Source organism: Sprattus sprattus, assembly GCF_963457725.1.
Source record: "Sprattus sprattus genome assembly, chromosome: 1".
Taxonomy (NCBI): domain Eukaryota; kingdom Metazoa; phylum Chordata; class Actinopteri; order Clupeiformes; family Clupeidae; genus Sprattus; species Sprattus sprattus.
Window position 1 is genome coordinate 76,525,211 of NC_137920.1, and position 5,000 is coordinate 76,530,210.

Consider the following 5,000-nt stretch of genomic DNA (forward strand, 5'->3'; position numbering starts at 1 on the left):
CCTCTGTGTCTGTGTCTGTGTCTGTGTCTGTGTCTGTGTCTGTGTCTGTGTCTGTGTCTGTGTCTGTGTCTGTGTCTGTGTCTGTGTCTGTGTCTGTGTCTGTGTCTGTGTCTGTGTCTGTGTCTGCGTGCGTGTGTCTGTGTCTGTGTCTGTGTGTGTGTGTGTGTGTGTGTCAGACCTTAAAGGTCTGGTTGTTGTGAGGGTTGATACGGAAGCAGGACACGAAGCAGTCGATCATCAGGTCCACGTCGGCGCTCTGGCTGCCCGCCCCCCGGGAGAAGGGCTTGGTCGGGTTGAACAGCAAAGCCTGATGGGAAAAGGTCAAAGGTCAGCGGTCAAAGGTCAGGTCTCCTCACCATCTCCACCTCCCAAACAAAACTTCTGAGAATGACTAATGCTGTAGCTGTATGGAAATAATTTATTGCGACAGCAATCCAGCGGTCTGCTGGCCAGTGTTAACCTGCTAAGACTAAGTGAAGCAAATCACCTGATGTGAAATGTTCAGCAACAATGCCCACCCATCTCTGGGCAAACTCATCTCTTATACCTAAAACCCCTCCCTCTGACTATTACACTGGCCTCCTTGCCTCCCCAAAGATAAGAATATTTACATAGGATCCCCTTACCTCCAAAGCCCTGGGTGATACTCTGAGTCATATAGACCTTACACAACAGGTCAAACTGAATACATGGCCACACTAAGTTACCAATTCAATTCATGTTATACTATGGAATACTATACTAACCTAATTAATTAAATGAGAAACATATACATTTTATCCTACACTACCTTGAGGTCCACCACGATGGACTGCACCAGGAGGAAGATGTTGGAATGGTCCTCCCAGTTGATGTAGGTGGAGGCCTTGCAGAGCTTCACACAGGCGATGGCGGAGCTCTCCGTCAGCTGCTTACTGCTGCCGTGGCCAGCCAACGCCTTACGCAGGTTATCCAGGAAGTTCTTCTGCAGAGGGGGAGGGAAACACACACACACACACACACACACACACACACACACACACACACACACACACGATCAGATGACGATGACATAATGCTCCCTGAAAACTTGGACATGGAGAGCGGGAGAACAAGAGATGGAGTGAGTGGGATAAAAAAGACGGAGAGAGAGATAGCGCAAGAGTGAGGGAGAGAGAGAGAGAGAGAGAGAGAGAGGGAGAGAGAGAGAGGGAGAGAGAGAGAGAGAGAGGGAGAGAGAGCGCAAGAAAGATAGAGAGAGAGAGAGCGAGAGAGAGAGAGAGAGAGAGAGACTACTGGTGTCGTGTCTGAGAGTGTGTGTGTGTGTGTGTGTGTGTGTGTGCGTGTGCGTGTGTGTGTGTGTGTGTGTGTGTGTGTGAGGGAGAACCTTGTTGGCTTTGCTGTCGTCCACCGTCTCCCTGCAGAGTTCCTGAGTGATGTCAGGGCAGAGGATGAGGAGGATGATCTGTAGAGGCCACACGGCCGCCTTCCTCTTGGCACTCTCGGCAAAGCTGTCCACCAGGTCAAACAGCTTCTCGGCACACTCTACCGGAGAGAGGGGCTCACTGTTAGCCATACAGATCTACTGGCATTTGTCTCATACATATCTGATGGCTAGGCTTGGTGTGGTGTGGTGTGGTGTGGTGTGGTGTGGTGTGGTGTGGTGTGGTGTGGTGTGGTGTGGTGTGGTGTGGTGTGGTGTGGTGTGGTGTGGTGTGGTGTGGTGTGGTGAGGTGTTGTGTGGTGAGGTGTTGTGTGGTGAGGTGTTGTGTTGTGTGGTGTGGTGTGGTGTGGTGCGGTGCGGTGTGGTGCGGTGTGGTGTGTTGTGGCGTGGTGTGGTATGTTGTGGCGTGTTGTGGTGTGGTGTGGTATGTTGAGGTGTGGTGTGGTGTGGTGTTGTGTGGTGATGCGTGGTTTGGTGTTGCGTGGCGTGCTTTGGTGCGGTGTGGTGTGGCGTGGTGTGGTGTGGCATTGCGTGGCGTGGCGTGATCTTGCATGGTGCGTGGCGCGGAGTGGCGTGCCGTGGTTTGGTGCGGTGTGGTGTGGTGTCGTGCGGCGTTGTGTGGCGTACATCATTACCATTACCGATGCAATTCCATTAAAGGAAGAGACCTTATCCTTACCATCACGACTCTGCTGTTACCAACTGCATATTTAACATCACCAACACATCTCTACTGTTAACATTAGCAGGGGTTTACTCCTCCAACTTTACCATTTCCAACTCCACTATTAACTTAAGTTAGGGGGGGGTGATAATGGGGGTTAAATAAAAAAAATTGGAATTTGATTACGTCCACTTCAGGGGTGATCCATTGGGTAATTTGGGAGATATTTTGTATAGGGACTTGGTATCTCTTGTGAAAAAAAAACCCCACCTCCTCCAAAAAACTAAATCTGAACTATACAGCCTAAGCTGGCCGCATACCTTGCATTTGGTTCTTGCCTTTGATGTTTTGATTGCTCAGTGTACTTTCTGCAGCTTTAGACCTCTCATCTACTGTATATCATGAGGCCTCTGCTCTGACCCTTTTTTAACATTGTGTTTATTAACAACCAGGTAGTACAGTCATAACAAATGAAAATACACAGTTGTGAACTTTTCAACCCGCTGCTCCACTCTGACTCTTCTTTGTCCTAATCTCGATCCTGTTGTGGCTTCATACATATTCAGTGTATTCATACAAGTTATCACATAAGTTGTTTCTCAAAGTAGAGAGAGGTCAAAATGGCGTGCAGTCCTTCGACTAGATCTAGAGATAAGGAGTTTGATGCAGACAAAGACTTTCCTCCATCCAAGAAATTCCAGCCAGACACCAAACTGCCCACACTGCATAGTGTGATAGGGATGTTGAGGTACCACTTGGAGGGGAAGGTGTCCACTGATGTAGCAGTGCGAGAGGTGGCAAAGCAGATATATGCCAAGTACTATCATGACACTGTGTACTGTGTGTCTCTGAGCACTATCCAGAGGAGGGTGGAGGCACTTAGGAAAAGCTTCAGTGAGGGGAAGAGATATGGCCAGAAGGGCAAGGAGAACACAAAGGCTGTGAAAGACTACAAGAAGCTTTTCGAGGAGAAAAGTCAACTCTTCGATGTCTTTGCAGAGGACCCTGTGAGAAGGAAGGCCCTGGAGAAAGAGTGGGGGGTGAGCATGAGTGAGATGGAGTATCAGTATTACAATGACCAGAAGACAGAGAGAAAGATGCTGTGCTGTAAAGGCGTGGATCCTGTGTGGTACCACAGTACCATGAGAGCTCAGAGACTGAGGGAGAGGCAGGAGGATTACAGGAGGGAAAGGGACCAGCAATTTCAATACAAAACCATAGACCAAATCTCTGAGATGCTGGTTGAGGCTGGTGAGATTCCCACCACCACTGCCAGCAGCAGTGAGGATGAGGATGGGAGAATCCACAAGAAAGGGAAGCCTGATGATGAGGAACAGCAGGATGAAGATGTAGAGAGTGCAGCGACTGAGGTTATTGAGATTGAGTCTGAAGGGCACAGGACAAATAAAAGAAAGCTGTTCAAGAAAGTGGCTGAGCCTAAAGATGATCCTCTGCCTGAAGAGTACCAGCACATCAGGATTTCGGAGCGGAAAGTGCGTGATGACTTTTATAAAACGGTGGCCAATCTCTCAGGGAGAGGACTATCACTTATTGAAGCGTCTTCTGCTGTGATCGAGGTTGGAAACACGCTTTTCGCACGGAAGTGGAAGAGCCCTAAAAACACAGAAGAAATCTTTGACATAGACACTGTGCCAACTGACCGGAATATTAGAACAGCACTGCAGCAAATTGAGGCCCAGAGCCTGTATCTCGTGGTGGACAAGCTTGAAGTGGAAAAGCAGAAGGGAAGGATGGTGACACATGCCTCAGACAGCACAACCAAGAAGGGGGTGGGCCAGTTTATGGTGCAGGGACTTCACGTGGGTCAGGAAAGTCCCTTCCCTCTGCCAATCCTGCCAATCCATGGAGAGACAACTGAGGACATAGCAATGCAGGTGGACATGGGGTTTGAGGTGCTGGCATCAGTGAGAGGAGTACAAGTGCAAGAGGTGTACAAACTTGTGGACACGCACATGACTGACAGCACAGCGCACAACAAGGGTTTTGCTGAGCTTCTGGCAGAGATGTACAACTTGGATGCACCTGCAGGGCAGCTCTTTTGTGGCACCCACACTACACTGGGCTTCAGCAGTGCGATGAACAAAGTAATGAGGCTGTTGGAGGCAGATATGATGATGGAACAGGTTCTGAAGGGTTTCATGGTGGATCTGGAGATAGACAGCAAGAACGCCAGTCTGGCTGGGCAGGCATTGGACATGTGTCTAAAGTTAGTGGCACCTGAATTCTCCCACAAGCCCTGGAACCGCTACAAGGAGTTCATCCTCTTCCTCAAACAAAGGCAGGTCTCCAGTGTCCTGTTTGCCTATAAGGATAGCAGGTTTGGATGTCTCTCGAGGGCAGCAGCAGTCTTAGTCCACAACTACGACCACCTGGCTGAGTTTCTGAGCCAGAATCCACACATTAACAACCGCCTGGCCTGCCTAGTCAGAGAGGTGATGGAACTCCCCTACCTGAAGGTGGTCCTTGTGGTGTTTGCCTGCCTGGGTGTCCACCTGGTTGAGCCATTCTATGCCAGGACCATAGAGAAGGGTGCTACTCACACACAACTTGGGGAGTTCTATAAGGGCCTTCATACAGGGCTAGGCAAGCCCATCACCTGTGATAACTACACTAAGTTCATCAAGCCAGAGTTCCCAGGTGTGTCAGATGAGTTGTTTGCCGGTGTCAAAGAAAACTACACAGCTGAGGTCCTGAGTTCTGTGTCCATGCTGGCAGAGGAGCACATGGAGGAGGTTCTTAAACTGACTAATCTGATGCTGCCCCACCTGCAGACTGTCTTGGCCAGACAGAGAAGAGACTATGGCATCGATGAGGAGGGTTTCCCTGTGGAGTACCCAGTGAGTGAGCAGGCTCCAGATATCGACCAGACCCCAGTCCATAACATAAGCATGG

At 49.7% G+C, this 5,000-nt stretch overlaps 1 protein-coding gene across 1 annotated transcript in view; it reads right to left on the minus strand.

Moving 5' to 3' along the window:
* Window positions 1-5,000, minus strand: part of LOC308363635 (neurofibromin-like) — a gene marked incomplete at both ends in the record, with an annotated part of 29,894 nt that overhangs the window by 7,019 nt on the left and 17,875 nt on the right. The window contains 3 exons of the mRNA XM_080836453.1: window positions 179-307; window positions 791-964; window positions 1,367-1,524. Of these exons, the coding sequence (XP_080692579.1) occupies window positions 179-307; window positions 791-964; window positions 1,367-1,524 (461 nt within the window). The remainder of the gene's footprint in view (window positions 1-178; window positions 308-790; window positions 965-1,366; window positions 1,525-5,000) is intronic.